General features: G+C 42.6%; 1 protein-coding gene across 1 annotated transcript in view; it reads left to right on the top strand.

Annotated features, from left to right (window-relative positions):
* Window positions 1–5,398: 5,398 nt before the first annotated feature.
* The window catches only part of LOC145412164 (uncharacterized), a 446,682-nt gene continuing 430,395 nt past the window's right edge, over window positions 5,399–21,685 (top strand). Inside the window, exons 1-2 of the mRNA XM_080282099.1 lie at window positions 5,399–5,407; window positions 5,855–5,990. Of these exons, the coding sequence (XP_080138225.1) occupies window positions 5,399–5,407; window positions 5,855–5,990 (145 nt within the window). The remainder of the gene's footprint in view (window positions 5,408–5,854; window positions 5,991–21,685) is intronic.

Raw genomic sequence — 21,685 nt, 5'->3', positions numbered from 1 at the left:
CCAGGTCATTACCCCCTTTTCCTTTTTACAGTAGGCACTCATAGTACGTGAGTATATGGGCGGCAGAGGACCGCGTACTAGGAATTTGCATACTCAGAATACTTAACTTATTGGAAAAATTACATATGGGCGGCACCCCCCTTCATGGGCAACCCCGACCTAAGCATTATACTCTACAGGGAGACTATCTAAGACATATTACCTAAGATAAAGTCAACATGGATATGGCTTAACTAAACCAACAATACTATAGTTGCTCACCTTAACCAAAGAGGACAATAGGCTTGATGGAGGTAAGAAGGGGGTCTGAGGCAGGATGAGGCACCCAGCGTGCATCTCCTGCATCACCCACCACACCATCCAACACACCACCTTCCTCACCACTCGCGTCACCGGCACTTTCGACGATTTCAGTAGGTATCCTAATGCATTCACTTCATTCATAAACCCTTCAAAGTCTATTTCTGACACCTCAGACATCGCATCATCCTCTTGATCCTCCTCAGGATATGGCTCTTCTAATGTTGTAGGGAGTGATTCCTAACTTTCTTCAAGCCGCAAGTAACGGGTGATGAGGGTTTGCTTCTGTCTGTTTACTTCCTGGCTGTGCTTGTCTGTATAGTAGCAGAAGTTTCTGTCCAATGAAGTCATCACCTCCTCCACTCACAACTGAGAGCGTTCGATGTCCTTGAATTCTTCCTTGAATTTATCAAGGGCACACACTACCTGGCTGATCTCCATCATGGTCAAATCTTCACTTTCCATCACTGGTGTTGCTGGCTTTTCTGCTGCGATCTCCTGCTCTGTGTCAGCTTCGTCCACTCGCTGCACAACTTTCTGGGGATCTTGCTTCACTGCTGCTGTATGTAAGTCCCTGATCTCCTCCAGTGTGATGGCCTGAAACCTGAGCACAGCTTCTGCAGTTGTGAGAGTGGCTGCCTCGGCAGCGGCCAGGGAATGAAAGCTGCTTCTCCGTGCGATTTCACACAGGTGCGGTACGAGGAGGCGCCAAGCATGGTTAATTGTTGCAGCGGTTATATCTGGCCAAGAAGACAGCAGGAAGGTGATGAAATCCTTGAGGTTGATACACCACCAAAAAGCCATAACAGTCTTATCTGGAGTTGAAGCGGGTGGAGAGTCCAAAACATCCTCGGCGTCCAAGACATCACTCCTAGTGGTGTTCAAGACAGGAATTGCCTGCAGCTCCTCAGAGTTGTCGGTCTTGCTACAGAGGTGATTGTAGAGGCATTTGTGGTATAGCTGCTTCAGTGTTGCAGTTAACTCCTGGTTTAGCAGTTGGATGAGAGAGGTCATTCTGGATGGAAAAAAAAACGATCTTGCATTCCTTTCTGAGGTCTGCTAGCCAGGTTGCATGACTTGGGGCATTGTTGAGGATGAGGAGCAGCTTGAAGGAGATGCCAGGTTCCTGGGATTTAGCCTTGGGGCCAAGGATGAAGTGCTGCAGCAGCCACTCTGACATGATGCTGCTTGTCATCTAGCTGTTGGAGTTGCTGTACCAGTACACCCCACTATCATCCATGCAGCGAAGATTCTTGTAACATCTGGGGTGTGCTGCGGTATGAACCACAACAGGTCGCATCTTGTGTGAGCCTGATAAGTTCACGGCGAACATGACTGTTATCCTGCTCTTGTCCATTTTTCTCTCCTGGGCCTGGTGCTGATGCTTACTGATATAAGTAGACTTTGGCATAGCCTTGTAGTATAGGGCCGTTTCATCAGTATTGTAAAATTGATCCTGTAGCCACCCTCATCGTTTATCCCCATTAGGATGGCCAGATAGTCCCTGCCTGCCATTTCATCTGCTGATGCACGTTCGCCGGTGAGGCGAATGTGACGTAGCTCCTTCCTCTTCAGGAATTGCCATAGCCATCCCATGGGGGCTTTGAATGGTTTCTTGACACCAAACTTCTGAGCTGCATCTTTGTAGAAAATCTTGACCTGGTCCCTGATGTAGGGCCTATTCAGTGGAATTCCTTCCTTCTCTTTCCTCAGGATGTATGTTGCCAGGTACCACTTCATGAGAATTATTGCCTGGTTGGTCAGCCAGCTTCTCCTGTCAAGTGCCGCTGTCCCATATGTCTTTACATTCTTCTTTATGGCCTCCCTGTTTGCTCATATTGTTCGTATCGTCAGTTCCACCAAGCCGAGTTCCTTCCCAATGGCGATGTTACCCTTCCCACTCTCCTTCTTCTGAATGACTTCCATCTTCATGGCATGGGTGATGCACTTCTTTCTCGAGGATGGGGCAGACATCCTGGCTTACAAAACAATAGCTTCAGAGTAGATGAGAATGTAGCTGGAACTGCGAGTGTACCCTCTGTGCACGTGTGTTTCCTCTGCTGGGCCTCTCTCACCACCCTCCAAGTGGCGCATTTGGGCATCACGTGACTAGTGTGCATCATGACGTCACAAGGTGGGCAGAGCTAAGGCAACCGTTATCGCTTCTTGGGGTGGCAGTGTCGCATACTCGGGATAATCTCAGATTTGGGTCAGTCTCGCCTACAATGAGTTCAATTCGCATACCATTAAAAAATGCACTAAAATTCAGAAAAAAATAGGTCCTTATGTACATGACTTTCGCGTACTCTGAACTCGCATACTATGAGTGCCTACTGTACACATTTACAATCACACTCTTCAGCTAGTCATCTGGGACAACACACTCTCATATAATAGTACTTGTTTGAACAGTAACTAAACTCACTCGTATATCTCATGAGGCCTTCAGCATTTCAGCAGTCAACCAAGACACATCTGCTGCCTTCCCCAACTACATCCTGCTTCCTGCCCAGCTCACAGAAGCAGCATCAATCAAAGGCCAGGGGCCAAACACTGGCTCCACTCTCTCCAAACCTTCCTCGTTCCAATGAAACTCATCATTCAGCAACCTGTTATAATGCTCTCTCCAGGCACCTTTAATATCCTCACTGAACACCACTACCTTTCCTTCGTCATTCTTCACACATTGCTCACCTGTGATATCCCTATTTTCCTTCTTCATCTTATTTGCCACCTTAAATACCATATTCTTCCTTTCAGCACTTTTTAGGTTATCCAGTAAAAATCTGTGAGACTTAGATTTTGCCTTGATACCCTCTTTCTAGCCCTGTGCATGGCAGCCAAGGGTTCGTCTCTGTTTCCATCCCTTTCCCATTCCCAGAAAACCTTTTTCTCCTTAACTACAGCTTCTGCACCCTCATCCCAGCACCATGTTATGTTATGTTTGGGAGGGCCCCTTGTCCATTCACACACTGAGTCAGTAACTCTCGAGGTTGTTCTTAAGAGCATTGCACAGTTCATTAACACTTGTCTTCGGCCACCATCCTACTGATCTTGCTATAGGAAGCATCTCTGACTGCTTGGTTTTTCATCTTCCATATTTTCCTCCTAGGTATATGGGTCCTCTTCCTCACCACCTGCTTCTTAGCATCGCATCACTTTATCATTTATCTGCATTGCTGCACACAGTCTTTGCTCCCTATAACTTTAACATCTGTCACCAACCTCCTATCAGCCCATATGACTAGAAAATAGTCAGCCTGTATACTGTTTCTCCCAGATTCGCGGTGACAGACTCGGTAGAGAGGCGGCCTGCAGTCCTAATGGACCCAGGTTCAAATCCCGGCTGGGGCAGGGAACAGTTTAAGGATTTGAATTTCATAAATAGCAGACTTTTCTGATCTACCAAATGACCTGCCGATATGGCATAAAAGTACCCCTGCTAATATCAGTACACCAGTCCTGTAAGAGGGAGCCCTAGCATGTATTCAGTATGGATGGTGGGTGTTAGCGCCGAATTGGTGACATGTGGAGATGTAGGAGGGTTACTAGGCCCCAAGGAGGACTACTGGTACCTGGGAATAGGCACTAACAGCTGTAGTCTTAAACTGTGGGAAGGCGTTCACTTTGCCCTATCCACATCTTTTGGTAGTCTTAAAGCACGAAAGGGAAAGCGTTCCCAAGTGAATGGGAGAGGATTACCACAGCGTAGTACTGGAATCCGCGGAGAGTCTCATAGCACCCCTTTGCATGCCGCTTCATCATATTATTGCAGCCTTGTGCAAAGAAAACTATGTAGAATTTGAAGGACCCTATGGTGTGTGTGATGGGAATTTCAGTTTAATGATAAAAACTTCATGTAAAGAAAAAAAGAAGTATTTAACATTTTTGTCTTTTTAAAAGACTTCATCACTTCTCCAGGGATGGTTCATTTATGACGAGACGAAAACAGAGATGAGATACTGCACTGTATCCACTTCCATTTTATTTCTCAATATTTCTACCAAGCTGTTTATCAGATATGGTGCATGATACTTTTACAGTTAGTCTGATTAGTACATCAAATAATTCCTACAGTAAAGAATGGCTGAATGTTACCAAAACAGACTGGTGCACAGCCAGTTACAGTAGTTTGAATTACAAAGTCTCATGTTTGTAATCAGTGAGCTTTTACAAGTCTGCACTATTTTGTTGTGGCTTGGCAATATATTTTTCTGGTGTATTTTGGTGTGATTTGAGTGAATTTGGCTTTTATTTTCGGTGTTCATGATTGGGTTTCAAATTAACCCCCCACCCCGTGTCTTGGGGGGTGGGATTACGGGGTTCTGGTTAAGAAGAATGGCAAAAACAAGCATTTGGGACAGAAATCAAAATCGGTATGACCAGCCAAGGCGTATTCGTAGGGTTATTACTGACCGCATGAACCCCTTTGAAGCTATGTCTGACACCAAATTTTTCCTGAGGCACAGGTTGTCCAAATCCTGTATGCATACTCCTATACAGAGTATTTAAGAACAAATGCCAGTCTTTAATAATTGAAGAGATAAGAATTGCAAACATTAACAGTTTATACTGTGTGTGAATCTTAGAAACTGTCATATGTATTGTTTTTATTTTAAGATTTTGAATTTTAAAATTAGTCAGTGTTACCAACTGTTTGTTGCGCCTACCCACACAGAGGGGTGCGCTCTCCTGCATTCAAGATTATCACTCACGTTGAAGATGTGAGCTTCTACCTCGAGCGGGGTGCGGGAAGGGTAACCCCTTCCCTCAGTTTCAAGACTACGGGCGTTAATCCTTTGCCCAGGGTGGGACTCACACACACACACACACACACACACACACACACACACACACACACACACACACACACACACACACACACACGCGCAAACTATAATCAGCTTGCTCTGTTTATTCCTAAAATGCGTGTTGCACATGATCACGTTCATTACTTCCCCAAGTTCGAGTATTCTTTCTCCTTCCACATTCTTCGTACCATATACGCATCTCCCATGTACCCCTTTATGTCCTTTAGCTGCTTCACCCACATGACCATTTAAACTACAGTCTCGTCATCCCCTGTACCACTTACCACATGTATCAGGTGCAGTAGAGTCTCTTGCACATCTCAGATGAGCTGTAGATTATGGAGTACCTGTTTAGTATGATGATGTCTTTAAGTTCAGGTCTTGCTACTCTCAGATGTTGTTTTATTCAGCTTTTGTTGTAAAGACAGCAGAAGTTGACTGTGTTAATTTTTCATTTTTTGGTCTGAATAAGCAGAGGCTGAAAAAATAATGGATACAAAGTTGCAAAATTTTTGGAACACATCTCTCTGTCTTACAATGAGAAATCCATGTACAGAATTGTTTTCAGATTAGACCTTAGAATATGCTGCATGTAGCTTGAAGTATTTAGTGTAGTATTTTTCTTATAACCTCTTACAAAGTATGTGTTTATGAAATCTTTCGTTGCTACATGATTTTTTTTTTCTTTTTTTTTTTATAATGACAATACAGATATCTTGAGCTCTACTTTATCTTCATTCCAGGATGTTCGATTCATAGCTAGCTACACAGAAGTATTTTCAAGTGATGAACTGGTTTTACCTAAGGAGAATTGTAATCTTGTTGCTGTTGCACCCAAGTATGGACTGGTATTTGTTGGTTGCAGTAAATTCTTCAAAGGTATGTATAGTTGTGCAAGATATACAGTAATCAGTTCTATGCAATAAGTCTCATTATAAGTTGCCTTTTATGAATCTTTGTTTGGCCAATTCTCGTGTGTGTTCATACATATACATATATGCAGTATATATATACAGTACCCTCGCGTCCAGCACGGTAATATTGTCATGCATGGGTCACGTGTTGGACCAAAAACGTGTTGGACTAACAATAGAGCTTATGGGGAAAAATGAGTTATGTCAGCAACCCTCGGAAAAGTCACCCTAAATACCTACCATATACCTATACATATATTGGTACTATTGTAATTATAATAAATGGTACTGTGCTACGAATGATAACTAACCTTTTAGGATAGTGTTGGTGGGCTTGCTGGGGATGGAAGGTGGTATCCAAGGCTGTAGTTAGTCCTACTGGGTCCCTGGAGGATGGCTGCTGGCGTCACTAGCGGGTAATGGCTGTTGCTCCTTCTCAACCTCCCTCATAAATCCTTCTAAATCAAACCTCCCTCATAAATCCTTCAAAATCACACTCAGAATCACTATCTTCGTCCACAGCCATGGAAGGTCCTGTTTCTGCCTGTCCTAGCACTGTAATCCTCGGGAAAGTGCATGCTTCTCACACTGTTGCCAGAGCCTCGTCTCGTGACTGTGGAAAGTGATCGCTGTCACTGACTAGGTAGAGAATAAGGAGAAGCAACTTTGTTTATAAACTGGTACGCACGCCGATGAGAAAGGTTTCAAAATGATTGATATTTATTGTAAAATATTAATATATATTCAGTGTCAGACTAAATGTTCAATACTGTAGTACGATACATTCTCTGTCGAGTCGCCTGGGTTTTGGTCACACTATTTTCCCTGTTGTATGCTCGGCAGGAATCCATCCAGATGAATTCCAAATGCCCGTGGTATCGTCGGCAATTTTACCACGTTACCGTTTCGATTTACCATTGTATCCTCGGCAAACCTGGTATGAAGTGCCGTGTGATAGCCTTTGGCTGCCAGGATCTTGTCTTAAGTTTTTTATTATGATCACGTTGGCTTCATTCATGTCGTAGGCCTTGGCAATGTCAACTTTCCTCTCCCCTTTCTTCTTCCTCTCGATGCTTTCTAGCTTGGTGGCCTGAGGGAGGTGCCGACGCTTCTTGGGGTTCTCAGAAGACTTCCTAGGCATCGTGAGCAGGGTAAAATGCAGTAACAAGGGCAGAAAATGCAGCAAGAAAAAAGCACCTTCCAATGCAATTATGCGACTGAGTGGCGCTGTGGCGGGAGAAATGTAAACAAAACATCACGTGACACCAGAAGCGTTTTTAATTGGGCGGCATCACAATCACGTCACGATAGCGGGCGGGGAAGGCTACTTGATCAGAAGTTTTCATTGGCTATCATCATCATGGGAATGTCCAGTATGACCGTGTTGGACCGGGGGTGATCGTGCTAGAGTGAACTCTGCGGATTTGGCCCACTTCTCGGAGCTGTGTGCATGTTATGCTAACACTCGTGTTGCAGTAATTAAATCGTATTAAATAATACTAATTAATTGCTCTCCGTGCTGGACCCGAATTGTGCTGGACGAACGCGTGTTGGACGCGAGGGTACTGTATATATGTACACTCAATCCTCGAGTACCGGGGGCAATAGGGACTAGACAAGGACTGTGGTACCCAAATCCGCGTCACACAGACAATATGTTTGTGTGTATAATGGTACAATGTGTTCTGGTGACTTTTCATAACTCACTTTTACCCCTTTTCACAACCTAACCCCATGTAAAGTAACCCTTACTTGCACCCACCATCAGGTAAAACAATGAGATGTAACTATTGTTATTTAAAAAATCAGTGGCATTAAAAATAGCATTAACAAAAGCAGAAGTTGGGCTGGGTACCCTTTAATTGATACGTAGCTCCATGGTATTTTCCTCCCTCCCCTCAACCCCATTGTTGTTGTCAAAGTTTCGCCATCTCTTGCATCATGTGGCCTTCAGGAGATACCTTAGGCCATATGGTTAGATGAAAATTCATGGGTTTGACGGCTTTAGGGGACGAAACAGAACAAAAATGTGTGCTAACCAGAAAAAATTACATTCATCCTTGTGTTCTCTTGAGTTAGCGTTCTGTTTCACATTCTTCATTTGATATCACGCTTCCCTACACTTTTCAGACAGACTAAGCATATGGCTAAACTGCTCAGTCAGTCCGAAATGTGTTGGGAAAAGCGATATCGAACGAAGAATGTGAAACGGAATGCTAACACAAGAACACATGGATGAAAGAGTTTTTTTTTTTTTTTTTTTTTTTTTTTCCCTCTAAAACTGCCAGACCCATAAATTTTAGTCTAACCATACGGCCTAACGTCTCTCCCGAAGGCCACATGATACAAGAAGGCGAAACTTTGATAACATTATCGGTGGGGGGTGGGGAATGAATGCTGGGAAGCTACGTATCAACATCAGGGTACCTAGCCCGACTTTTTTGTTGATGCTATTTCTAATATCATTGGTGATCTTAATTACAATGATTATATCACTGTTTTACCTGATGGTGCATATAAGTGGGGGTAATTTACGTGGGGTAAGGTGGTAAGGAGTAAAAATGACAATTTCTCTGACGCTCCACGTAACGCCCTATAGGCCTAAGCTTCTCAGTCAGCTTCAGGACAAATATAAACTTTCAGTGCTACAAGATTCGCATCACTTCCTTCGCACGATCTTTATCTTCTCCTGGTCCTTCCAAATCGTTATGATGGTGCTTTCATGTACTCCATACTTTTTTGCCATTTTGGTAAATGTACGCTTTACTTACAGCAGTAGAAGGACCTTACCAATTCAATTCATATTCCTCCAGTTTGTTTTCGGTGTTTTTCTGACTATTTTAAGGGTGATAAATTACAATTTCCTGCAGAAAAACTTCCCACATTTTATCATCACGTTCCTTAAGCCGTACCTATGATTGTTTTGACGTACTCAAAGGTGGTTTTCGTCTCCCAATTTCCCAACTGGATGCTAGGTTAGATTAGGTTAAATTATTAGGTATAGTTAGGCTAGGTTAAGTCAATTGTAGTTAACATTTAGGACAGGCCCTTTCGCTGTAACCCTGACGAGTCAAACGAGTTGACACAGTGTAACACAGCTAAAAACAACGGGGAAACAGATTTAGCATGAAACGATTATTTACCTCCCATAAGTAATCCGAAAAATACAAGACTATCAGGAAGAAGATCGAAGAATGTGGAACTGAACGCTAACTTGTGAGAGAACATGGATGGAAGTAATTTTTTTTTCTGGTTAGCAAACATTTTCATTCAGTTTTGTCCCCTAAAACTGCGAAACTCATATGACTGTGAGGTAAAGTCAGTGAGATGCGAGAAAGGATTTTATAGCCGTATGCTCAGTCGGTCCGAAACGTGTTGGGTAGCACGAATTCGAACGAAAATGTGGAACTGAACACCAACTTACGAGAACCCAGGGATGAAAGTTTTTTTTTTTTTTTTTTTTTCTTTTTAGGAAACATTTTCATTCCATTTCGCCCCCTAAAACTGAGAAACCCAGTATGAGTGTGGGGCAGAATTAGGCGAGGCGCGAGAAAGGACATAACCGTATGCTCAGTTAGTTGGAAATATGTTGGGAAGCACTAAATCGAACGAAGAATGTAGAATTGAATGCTAATTTATAAGAACACATGGATAAAAGAGTAACTTTTTGTCTACCAAACATTTTCATTCCATTTCGTCCCTTAAAACTGCAAAACCCATTATGAGTGGGTAAGAACTAGGTGAGGCATGAGAAAGGACTGATAACCATATGCCCACTTGGTCCAAAATGTGTTGGGAAGCATGAAATCGAATGAAGAATGTGGAACTGAACCCTAACTCACGAGAACACGTTTTTTTTTTTTTTTTTTCCTGTTTAGCATACATTTTCATTCCATTTCATCCCCTGAAATTGCGAAACCCATAAATTTTGTCTAACCATTCGGTCATGAGTGTGCCCATGAAGCATATTTCCATTCTGTATGCGTATTCATCTCGCCACCGGGAACCCTCAGCCAGGAACGATGCTCGCCCAGTTGTTTCAAAACTAACCATAGGTTTTTCTCAAAAATATACTCACTGTGTTTCCCAGGCAAAATTTTTTCTACCTAACACCTAACCTATCCCACTAGGGCTGCTTGGCTTAGGTGGCTGGGTGTGGTATTGAGATAAATACCCATACAGAATGGAACTATGCGCCCAGGAAAAGTACCCAGAGTTTAGAAGGTGACGTCATCGCGCGCGACTTTCAAATTTAGTCGCCAGGCCAGCTGACTTCCCACGTGAGCTTGAGTTTTTCCGCGTGTTGACATGACTTGTCTCATTATGATGACTGCGTTAGAACAAAAACGTGTTACTTAACCACGTGTCACTCAAGGATTGAGTGTATTTATATATATATATATATATATATATATATATATACCTATATACAGTATATTGCCAGACGCCTTAATCCCATTAGGGGTAGCTACAAACAAATCACCTCCATGTCACCCTGTCCCCAATAGTTTCATTGCCCTGCTCCCAACTCACACCCCCCTCTCTCATATACCTCTCCACTGCATCACTCCATCTCATCCTTGGCCTTACCCTCCGTCTTCACCCCTCCACCTCACTCACATACACTATCCTCATCAATCTCTCACTCTCCATCCTACCCACATGACCAAACCACCTCAGTGTGTTTCTCCTAAAGCTTCCCATCACATCCACATCCACACCACAATGCTCCTTCCGCATTTGTGAGTCTGTCTCTGCATGTGACTCCACATGCTCCTCTCTAATAACTCACTTCCACTGCTCTCACTCTTGCCTTGCATCCCTCCAACAAGGTCTAAGCTTCACATCCATACCATAGAGTTGGTATCACAATACTTGGTATCACTACTACATAACAGTATATATATATATATATATATATATATATATATATATATATATATATATATATATATATACATAAATATATACATATATATATATATATATATATATATCGTTTCGTTTTGTTTTTAAAGGCTCCAACATGCTTCCTTGCGTCGGCCTTGGTCACCTAATGGCGGCTTTCCACACCGCACGATCCATTGCAGCCTCCTTGTTCAGTCCCTTAATCCTGAGGTCTCACATAACCCCTTAACCGCGGGCTTGTTTTGCTTTGACTTGCGGCTCTTGCGGGCATATTCGTGCTCCGACAAACTCTCTAAAAATATTTGCCAAAAATCAGTTATTAGTCCTAGAATATTAAAATCACATATGCTTATGGCACATACCTTCAGCTTTCTCCTGGGGTGTTTGTTGAGCCTTCGTCGTGTACCGTAGGACTTGTGGAGAACTCTGAAGTTGGGTAACGAAGTCTCCACTTTACACTTCCCGACAACCCGTAATATGATTACCACAGGCTGATATTATCACTAGAAACACTATTCTATGATTCTCAGATAGTTTGGAATCCATACTCCAAAAAAAAAAAAATCACTGTGAAAGCAGTGAAAATTACGAGGGCGTATGACCTTCCCACTTGACATCGTTCGCCACTGGTGTTCTGTCATTTATTATTCATAAAAACACTCACAGTTTATATTGCTATTACTATATAACACTTATATATATCTACAGTCTTTATCCATAAGTTTCCTTCAGTAATAGTAGTTTATTGTCACTGTAGGGATTCAATTTCTCTTTCAGTAAAATACGTAACATTCACTTTCTCGTCCTGTATACTAGCATTGAGAGTGAATGTCACATTCACCTTGACTCTCATAACTCATAGTATTCATACATGCTAGAGTGAAACTTTCACTTTCATTACTGCTAGTATATATACTCGTATTCTTATATTGCTACTCATTTACATTTCTATTTACATTCTCTATTTTATTTACATTATTTACATTTCTATTTTATTTACACTGTGTTAGGCACTGTCACTTGCAGTAACTTATAAAACTATTTTCCACTGTTCACTTATATTTACATTCATTGCTTTCACTTGCTGTTTAGACATTATTTACATATTATTTACAGTTCCACTTACACTGTTTTACTCACCAGAAAGATCGAAGTCACTCTTTATAATTTGTCAGCCCTTTACCTCTTTCCACATGAGGTTTAGTAGGGGGTAGAGGTCACAGGGCCCTTTGCATGGGGCTAAAAAGCGGTGGAAGTTAGCGGGTGCGAATCCGACGTACTTTCACCTTGAAAAACGACAGTAAACTGATACTTGTGGGCCGGGGTGGCCTACCTAGGGAGAGTGCATTATTGCCAACATCAGCCTCGTGAGAGCTGCTAATATATAGCTATGAAATGATTGGCAGGAAATCTAGACAATACATTATAAATTTGGTAGTTCCAGGTGAATGTAAATATCACTTAGGCTTCTCCCTTCCCTCCTTATATATATATTTATCACGGGAATAGATTATACGGCATATTTCAAGGGGAAATAAACAGCTAAAATTAGCGAACGAGTGCACGTGAGATGTTGTCAGGTGATAATTAGCCAATTCCAGGTGTATGGCACTATCACTTACCTTATTTCTTTTTGGTATATATTATTTGGTAGAAGAATAGGGTGTAGGGCTTATTTCAGTGGATGAAATCAGTGGAAAATTCCAGGGAAGATTTACTTAGCGTAGAATACATTGTGGCGGCCTGCAATAATGAGGTAGTTCCAGGTGAATGTAAATATCACTTAGGCTTCTCCCTTCCTTTCTTATATATATTTTTATTACGAGAATAGATTATACTCCATATTTCATGGGGGAATAAACAGCGAAAATTAGCGAACGAGTGCACGTGAGGTGTTGTCAGGTGATAGTTAGCCAATTTCAGGTGTATGGCACTCTCACTTACCTTATTTCATTTTTGTATATATTATTTGGTATAAGAATAGGGCATAGGGCTTATTTCAATGGATGAAATCAGTGGAAAATTCCAGGGAAGATTTACTTAGCGTAGCACGGCTGGGCAGGCGAGAGGAGAGGGTAATGGAGGGGAGGTAGGGAGGGGAGTCAAAAACTGGGAGAAATGGCTAAATTGTCAACATTGGATTGGAGTACAGATGAGATTAGGAGTGCTGTCTAGTGTTGGACATTGGCAGTACTGATAGATGATACAAGCCACCTCTTGAAAGCCCGGACGAATTCAAAATAACACAGAATCACAAAAGTGACACCCCACAGTATGATCCCTTGTTCCCAAGCGTCACGAAAGTGACGCCCCACAGTTAAGGGGTTAATGACCTCGTCCCATGTCTTTCTCGGTCTACCCCTCATAACCCCACCCCCAATATTAACACCTCTCACCTTCCTTACCCAGTTATCATCCCCCATCCTCTCCACATGTCCAGACCATCTCAATCTACGTCTCCTCATCACAACATCAATACACTCCAGTCCCATCCTACCTCTCAACTCTTCCATCGTAAACCCAGCCCCCCCGGACCTTGCACGCAGGGACGCACTACACATCGACCTAATCATTGTCATTTCTGTACGTCTGAGCTGGCGAATATCCTTCTCCTTTACTGCCCAGGTCTCACTACCATACAGCATTACACTCCTAACACATGCTGCATACAAAGACCCCTTAGCATGTAGGGAGAACCCTCTCAATGTCAGAAGAGGCAAGAGCTTCCTGAACTTCTTCCAACCACTTCTCACCCTAGCCACAGAGCTAGCTCCAGCCCCACCTCCAGCACACAACATGTCTCCCAAATAACAAAACACTTCCACACACTCAAGAGATTCACCAGCAAGTTCAATTCTTTCACGTCTGACAATTTCCACCTGCTCTCCCCGACACACCGTACACATAAAATCAGCATTATCTTGCAGTCTACCTCTGATACCACTACATCTGTTGTGCACCCATTTATCACAAACACCGCACAAGATGGAATTACTTCCCACGCCCTTGTGGCAAACTGCACATGGCCACTCTCCCTCGTCTTTGACAGTACCGCCACCAACCCTAGATATCATCACTTTTGTTTTATCTTCATTTACTCTTAAGCCCTTGTGCCCCATACCATCTCTCCACATCCTAAACCTTTCCTTCGCCTCCCTTTCGTTCTCTGCAATCAACACCAAATCATCAGCATACATCTCCCACGGGAGTCCGTTTCTAAAGTCACGTGAGAGGGCTTCAAGTACCATGATAAACAACATGGGACTCAAAACTGACCCCTGATGCATACCAACGTTCACGGAAAACTCATCACTCAAATCTCCATTCACTCTTACGTGGGTACGAGCACCCGCATACATAGCCATAACCACCCCAACCAGCCACTCCTCCAAGTTAAGGTTTCTCATTGCCCACTTCACCACCTCTCTAGGGACTCTGTCAAAGGCCTTTTCCAAATCAACAAAAACAAAATACAGATCCCATCTCCTACCAATATATTTTTCCTGAAGCTGTCAAACAATGAATATGGCATCAGTGGTCCCCGTACCTGGCATAAACGCAAACTGTATCTCATCAGTATTCACTCTTTCTCTAATCATACCTTCTAAAACTCTCTATTACCTTCATTATCTGATCTGAAAGCTTTATACTTTTATACTGTAATTTCCTCTTTCCAGGGCATCACCCTTCCCTTTATACACATTTACAGTTACACTCTTCAGCCAATCATCTGGGACAACACACTCATAAATAATCATATTTATCAGGTCAGTGACTAACCTCACCCCTATATCTCCTGAGACCTTCAACATTTCGGCATTCAACCCAGGCACACCTGCTGCCTTCTCCACCTTCATCCTGCCTATTGCCTCACTCACAATAGCAGCATCAATCAAAGGCCAAGGGCCAATCACTGGATCTGCTGGCTCTAAGCCTTCCCTGTCCTTGTCAAACTCCTCATTCAAGAACTGGCTATGATATATATATATATATAGTGAAATCACAAATTTCGACTGTTTAGAATTCGATGAATCAAATTTTGATGCATTTTGGAGTGGTCTGCCAACCTTACTTTTCAATGCAAAGTCGTGTATTTCAATTCTTTCAGGGCCAGACTCCAACCAAAACAAGCAAAGATAATATATTTGATGCGAACGAAAATTCTAGAAGTGAAAGAAAATTATAAGAAAAAGTATGAACCTAACCTAATATTGTATGTGACATGTGCTGTCAGGGCCAGACTCCAACCAAAACAAGCAAAGATAATATTTTTGATGTGAACCAAAATGCTAGAAGTGAAGGAAAATTCGAAGAAGTATGAGCCTAACCTAGTATCATAATTATGTAACGTGTCAAGAAGAGAATAAAAATCAACATCATTTATTCATACAGTATATGAAGCATACGAAGTATGGTTCCCAGACAATTCACCGTCCAGTCAATTCTCCCGTAAGATAATTCCCCGTCAAAACATGGACGATTTCCCGTCAGGACAGTTCGCACCTTGGACGATTCCCCATCATTCTATAAATATACTTATTATTAATTAATCAGTACTTTAATAACTCAAAGATATAACAAGAGAAATTAAAGGAAGAGAATCAATAGTCTGTCTATCTATATACCTAGGCTGCTTCCCCCAAGGAAAGGGAGGTAGCCGAGACAGGACGACACACTCCCCATTTACAGTATTCATCCATTCAAACAGATTCATTCACATCTTAGCCCCAAAGGGGAGAAGGGACAGGTCCTCACCGCACCACAATGTAGTGCCCCAGGAGGCTGCCCTATCAGTGGGTGTATAATGGCGGGATAGTTGCAGTGCCAAGGCGGGCTTGGAGGATGTCCCTGCAGCTGTCCTGGCAGGGTGCTTCGAGGCCACTACCACAGCCACTGGTAAGCTGGTGGGCTAGGGGTCCCAGATCCATTGCCTGGACCTGGGACTGTGCAATGAGTGGGGCCTGTGGTATGTCTATCCCCCTGTATTAATCCTGACTATGACAGAACACAAGAATAAGTTTCAAAGCAAGCCTGAGGACAATAAATCACCCAGGGGGATGAGGGTGGGTTCATGGAATGTGGGAAGAGCGGGGGACGTCATTGAGGCATTCAGTAGGAGGTGGGTGGATGTGGCGTGTTTGCAGGAAGTCCGATACAGGGGTGGATCAGCCAGAAAGATTGTTGGGAAGGACTGTTGCTATAAGTTGTTTTGGCAGGGGGGGACAGATGGATATGGAGGTGTTGGTGTGATGGTTGCGGAGAAATGGGTGGAATATGTTATGAATGTGATAAGAGTAAGCGATAGGATATTGGTAGTGAAATTTCTATTAGGCAGCAAGATACTGTAGCTGCAGTTATATCAGAATATGCTTCACTGGCAGGATTGGATGAAGCAGAGAAAGATAGATTTTGGGATGATTTAATACGTGTAGTAGGTGGTATGTGGGATGATGAGATAGTGGTTTTGGGAGGGGACTTAAATGGTCATGTAGGTGAAGCAGCACAAGGTTATGAAGGAGTACATGAGGGATGTGTGTATGGTATAAGGAATGCGGAAGGGGAAAGGATACTCGAGTTTGGGGAGGCAACGGACATGATTGTGTGCAACACATTTTAGGAAAAGAGAGAGTAGGTTAATTACTTATGAGTCTGGGGGAAATAGCAGTCAGATTGATTATTTTCTGGTTAGGAGGGCCAATAGGAGGTTAGTAAGGGATGTTAAGTTATAGGAAGTGAGGAGTGTGTGCAACAGCACAAGCTATTGATTTGTGATATGATGCTTAAAGAACGATTGATGAAAAAAGAGGACTTATGTACCTAGGAGGACAGTATGGAAGCTGAAAAACCAAGTAGTAAGGAATGCCTTCTATAATGAGATGAGGAGAGTGGTGGCTGAACAGGGAGCTGTACACAAAGGTGTTAGTGAACAGTACAGAGCCCTCAGGAACAATCTCTTGAGAGATACTAATGTAACATGTGGTTGAACAAGAGGACCACCAAGACATAAAGTAACTTGGTCGTGGGATGAGGGTGTAGAAGCTGCAATTAAGGAGAAAAGAAGGCTTTACCGGGAATGGAAGAAGGGTGGTAGCAAGGATGAATACTTCGCTGCCAAGCGTAGGGCTAGAAGAGAGGTATACAGGGCCAGGTCTGAGTCACAGAGACTTTTACCTGATAACCTAAATCATGGGGAAAAGAAAAACATGATATTTAAGGTGGCAAATCAGATGAAGAGGGATAATCGGGATATTATAGGTGAGCAGTGTGTGTAGAATGATGAAGGAAGGGTAGTGGTGAACAGTGAGGATATTAAAGATGCATGGAGAGAGCATTATAGCCAGTTGTTGAATGAGGAGTTTGACTGGGACAGGGAAGGTTTGGAGCCAGCAGATCTAGTGTTTGGCCCTTGGCCTTTGATTGATGCTGCTACTGTGAGTGAGGCAATAGGCAGGATGAAGGTGGGGAAGGCAGCAGGTGTGTCTGGGTTGATTGCCGAAATGTTGAAGGCCTCAGGAGATATAGGGATGAGGTTAGTCACTGACTGATAAATATGATTATTTATGAGTGTGTTGTCTCAGATGATTGGCTGAAGAGTGTAATTGTAAATGTGTATAAAGGGAAGGGTGATGCCCTGGAAAGAGGAAATTACAGTATAAAGGTATAAAGCTTTTAGATCAGATAATGAAGGTAATAGAGAGTTTTAGAAGGTATGATTAGAGAAAGAGTGAATATTGATGAGATACAGTTTGCTTTTATGCCAGGTAGGGGGACCACTGATGCCATATTCATTGTTCGACAGCTTCAGGAAAAATATATTGGTAGGGGAAGGGATCTGTATTTTGTTTTTGTTGATTTGGAAAAGGCCTTTGACAGTCCCTAGAGAGGTGGTGAAGTGGGCAATGAGAAAGCTTAACTTGGAGGAGTGGCTGGTTAGGGTGGTCATGGCTATGTATGTGGGTGCTCACACCCACGTAAAAGTGAATGGAGATTTGAGTGATGAGTTTTCCGTGAACGTTGGTGTGCATCACGGGTCAATTTTGAGTCCCACGTTGTTTATCATGGTACTTGAAGCCCTCTCACGTGACTTTAGAAACGGACTCCCGTGGGAGATGTTGTATGCTGATGATTTGGTGTTGATTGCAGAGAACGAAAGGGGGGCAGAGGAAAGGTTTAGGAAGTATAGAGATGGTATAGGGCACAAGGGCTTAAGGGTAAATTCAGATAAAACAAAAGTGATGATATCTAGGGTTGGTGGCGGTACTGTCAAAGACGAGAGAGAGTGGCCATGTGCAGTTTGCCACAAGGGCGTGGGAAGTAATTCTATTTTGTGCAGTGTTCGTGATAAATGGGTGCATAAGAGATGTAGTGGTATCAGAGGTAGACTGCAAGATAATGCTGATTTTATGTGTACGGCGTGTCGGGGAGAGCAGGTGGAGATTGTCAGACGTGAAAGGATTGAACTTGCTGATGAATCTCATTTTTATCTTTCACTCCCCTACTAACTTCACTGCCACCTTGTCTGACTCTACCTCTTTCCAGAACATTTTCTTACATTCCCTCCACTTGACACTCAAATTCCTTCCAAATATCTCATCCACTCTCTTCTTACTAATCTTTTCACCTCTCTTTTCCTTTCTACAAACTGTATAACTCTCTCTTCTGTCTCTCAAGTTCTTCCATGCCCCTATTTCTCATCCATTCATTATATGCTTTTTTCTTCTGTGCCTCACCCTGTCTTACCTCTTCATTCCACCATGCTGTTCCCTGCACCCCGTTTCGACCCCACACACCACCTCACATGCTGCACATATTTCTTCTGTGAATATCTTGTACACACCTTCCATGTCCCTCATCTGCTCCAATTCATATTTACCCAGTCGTTCCTCCACTTATCTCTTACATTCTGCCTTTTTCTCATTCTCTTGTTACCTTCCCACTCTCCAAACATCTACTCCTTCCTCCTGTCCTTCCCTTCTTCTATTTCTCCATTTTACTTGGACCTTGATTCTGACCACCACCAAGTGGTGGTTAGAAAGTCCACTCCTGCAACCTCTATATGCTCTTGCATCCATTACACATCTTCGCATCCTTTTATCCACACACACATAATCAATCATTGCCTTCCTTTCATTCATTTCACCACCCACCCTTCTCCACACTCGCCATGTATACCTGTGGATCATTTTGTGCCTGAAGTGGGCATTGGTTATCTCCAACCCCCTCCCAGCACAAATGTCCACAAAAGCACAGCCATTCTCATCTACCTCAGCAGGCACACCCACACCTTGCTCACCAACTACCCCATCCACCTTCACATTCCCTACTTTTCCATTCATATCACCAATCAAAAACACTGTCTCATTCCTTTCAAACTTTTCCATGCACTTTCACTTTTGTCCAGAACTCTTCTCTCACTCTGCTTGTACGATCTTGCATTGACGCATACACGCCCAAAATCGCCCACGTTTGTAGTCCAGCTTTCAGTCTTACCCACGCAATCCTTGAGCCAACTGATTCATACTCTCTTATATTCTCCTTCCATCTGTTACTCACAACAATACATACTCCTTCTTTTGCCCTCTCATTCTCACCTACTCCTGCAGATACTGTATACCCCATCCATACTCCCGTTCTCTCACACACTCACCTCTCCATTTCGTTTCAGTTAATCCACATACATCCACTTTTGCACCTTCAAGCACCTGGACAATCTCTCACTCTTTCACCTCATCATTTGCACCCCTTACATTCCACGTCGCCATCTGGATCATGTCCTTTGTACACTCCTTAGTCATCTTTTGGTCAGTCCTGGTCCGAAGCATCTTGTTCGTATTTTTAGTAAGTTGTTTTCCGCCAACCCACTCGCTATCACCTAGGGAACACTTGTCGGTTGGTTATAAGGTTACCTCCCAGTGTTTTAAATGATTTCCTGGTTTGCAGGAAATCATTTGGCTTGACACAGTGTAGAGCTACCCTAATAACAGGGTACCACTACACTAATTGGGTGGATGATGGGCACCCCCATCCAGCTTAGCGACAGGAGTAGAAATACCACCATGCCCCAGCTAACGATGGCCTAACCCCGGTTTAGCAATGGGTTTTAATGTTTTTTTAATTGATTTTGATGATATTTTTAACAAAAATTGTACATTTAGATTGATTTATAAACTGTTTTTAGACTTATATTAATGTGTTTTAGCCATAGATAGGGTGAACATTGTCATTTTGGGGTACAGTTTACTAAGTTTGATTTTTTTCCTAGATGTATTTGATGATTTTCAATTTTATATTTAGGTTTAAGTTAGCTATATACTGCTTTTAGGCCTAGTTTTGCTTGTTTTAAAGCTGTTTGGCAGTTTAGGTTAGCTAGAAACTTGTTTCTTGCCTCATTTGTGTGGGTTTAGGACTTGGTTAGGGGGGAAATCCAGAGCTCAGAAACGCATCTCATTACCTTACTTGTTAATTTACCCCAATATACAATACCCCACCTAACAATGGGTTTTTACTTAACCAGTTGCATCGCTAAGCCTGGGTGTACCTGTATATACATAAATACAGTATGTAGATAGAAAGATATGGTAATCTGATAAGTTGACAGTAAATTGTAAGAAAATTGCATAGTAAAGATCTTTTTCTCTCAGTGTTGGCCACTTTCCCCAGTATACAGTAGTCTATCCATCCATCATCCAATCCGATGTTGCTCCATGAGGGGAGTAAGAGCGCAGGGCAAGGCAGGTTTGTCCTGACATTTAAGATGATAGTGACCAGCCTCACTCATCCCTGAGTGGCATTACGTGAGCAATGCCACACAGGGATGAGTGAGGCTGGTCTCTCTCATCTTCCTTTTATATTTGTATGAAAAATGTGATATTTTGGAACAAATCTTGGACTTTTGATGAGGATTTCCTGTACTGTCACCTGTATATAGCTATAAATAATTGCTTTAATGACCTTAAGCGATACTGAGTATATTTTCAGTGTAGTAGTAGTGATAATCAAGTAGAACTGCACTATATTTTGAATTTTATGGTGATGATATGAACTCACTGCTTGACACTGATTTCTTTTAGCAGTAAAATTTCTGTTGTCAGCCATGTGGAGAGAATGGAGAATGAGATATTGAGTAGAAGAGAGTATGAGAGTGCGGTGAAAAGGGAGAAGGGGAGGGAGAGACCAAGAATGAAGTAGAAAGATTGGCAGTATATGAGTAAGGATGGTGTGACCCAGAGAGAGGGCAGCTTTACGGCAGAGGACAGGATATCATAAAGGCAGTTTGTTTATGGCCACCCCTTCTAAGATTAGGATATCAGACCATAGATAGAGTAGAATTCCTTTGCAATAAATTAAGTTTCGGCAGTTAGGGGTAAATTTTCCTGTAGAGGATAATTTCAAGATTTCTGGAGATGATGGGACCATCTAGATTACAGTAGTTAGTATGAATGAAACATCTAGAAAATGAGAGAAGCCCATGCTGACAGGCTGACATGATGCTGCTTGCCCACTCCATTGTGGGTCAACAGGGTAACATGTTAGCTTTCAATATTTGTATTATCGTATCAGACCACAAAAATTGTATACGGTAATTTTTTCGATTGCCTGTACAGTAAACTCGCAATTATCCATTGTAATTCAGCCAAGCCATACGCAGGTTAAGGCAAAGCGCCAGATACTGCATATCTGGCACAGCATTCTGCTTTGAGCCAGATATTGTGATTCTCTCCATCTCGATCCTCTACCTTGAAAATTTTACCA

The sequence above is a fragment of the Coenobita brevimanus genome, chromosome 92, assembly GCF_032717465.1.
Source record: "Coenobita brevimanus isolate Jiangsu-jjx chromosome 92, ASM3271746v2, whole genome shotgun sequence".
Taxonomy (NCBI): domain Eukaryota; kingdom Metazoa; phylum Arthropoda; class Malacostraca; order Decapoda; family Coenobitidae; genus Coenobita; species Coenobita brevimanus.
This window is presented reverse-complemented; position numbering and strand designations above follow the sequence as displayed.